We start from the raw sequence: 1,162 nt of genomic DNA, 5'->3' as shown, positions 1-1,162 counted from the left end.
GAGCCGATAAATGTACTTCTAAACGATAATACTTGGAAGTATCTTGAATTATTTATTGCTTTCAAAGACACTGCTTCATTATTCATAACCCAAAGTAAATAAATATGGTATATCATCTTCCTTCAAAATTTACACTACCTGATGTATCTTTGATTTTGCAGCTTCTATTAAAACTCCACTTTCAGCTTTATGATTAGATCCATCTTTGTTGGAGTTATTACCAGTCTGTAGGGTGATAAAACAAAGTTTACAAAAATTAAATATTTTTTACCAGAATTTAAATCAGAGATTTCCAATTGAGCTAATCTAAATCACCCAGGGAACATTTTCAAAAAGAAGAATCCCAGGTCCTACTACCAGAAATTAAGGTTTAGTAGTCTAAATGGGTGATAGGAAACTCTTACTTACGAGAAGCTCACAGCTAAGCATAACAATGGGCTTGTTTTCTTTTTTTTGAGACAGAGTCTCAAGCTGTCACACTGGGTAGAGTGCTGTGACATCACAGCTCACAGTAACCTCCAACTCTTGGGCTTAAGTGATTCTCTTGCCTCAGCCTTCCAAGTAGCCGGGACTACAGGCGTCCACCACAACGGCCGGCTATTTTTTTGTTGTTGTTGCAGTTGTCATTGTTGTTTAGCTGGCCTCAGCTGGGCTTGAACCCGCTAGCCTCAGTACATGTGACTGGTGCTATAACCACTGTGCTATGGGCATCAAGCCAACAATGGGCTTGTTAAGCTCTTTATCTAACTAGTAATTTGGCATCTTTCAAGGCCCAAATCAAACTTCCAAATTCCTCTGAAACATTCCCTAACCCTATCCATGAACAGATGTTTCTCAGTCTACCTATTCCCAGAGCTGAGATCTTTGAAAGCAAGAACTTCCAACAGTTTCATTTTTGTCACATTAGGAGCTAGCAGACTACTTTAGAACCTGGCAAAGCACATAAGCATCTGCTGAACTAAATCACATTTCATCAACTATTACAAGTACTGAATACAAAAGAAATGCATTACTACATAACATACAAAAACAATGAATGGTAACGCTATTCAACGGAAATCCTTTATATGTAGATACTTAAGTTGAAAAAAGTAGTGCTAGATGTGTATTTTATTTTTTGCAGTTTTTTTTTTTTTTGGCTGGGGCCAGGTTTGAACCTGCC

The 1,162-nt window shown here is 37.6% G+C and overlaps 1 protein-coding gene across 1 annotated transcript in view; it reads right to left on the bottom strand.

Annotated features, from left to right (window-relative positions):
- CNOT10 (CCR4-NOT transcription complex subunit 10) overlaps window positions 1–1,162 on the bottom strand; it is a 99,723-nt gene that overhangs the window by 60,579 nt on the left and 37,982 nt on the right. Inside the window, exon 6 of the mRNA XM_003781773.3 lies at window positions 139–225. Coding sequence (XP_003781821.1) covers window positions 139–225 — 87 coding nt within the window. The remainder of the gene's footprint in view (window positions 1–138; window positions 226–1,162) is intronic.

Source organism: Otolemur garnettii, unplaced genomic scaffold (genome assembly GCF_000181295.1).
Source record: "Otolemur garnettii isolate 467f Iridium unplaced genomic scaffold, OtoGar3 scaffold00002, whole genome shotgun sequence".
NCBI classification, from domain to species: Eukaryota; Metazoa; Chordata; class Mammalia; order Primates; family Galagidae; genus Otolemur; species Otolemur garnettii.
This window is presented reverse-complemented; position numbering and strand designations above follow the sequence as displayed.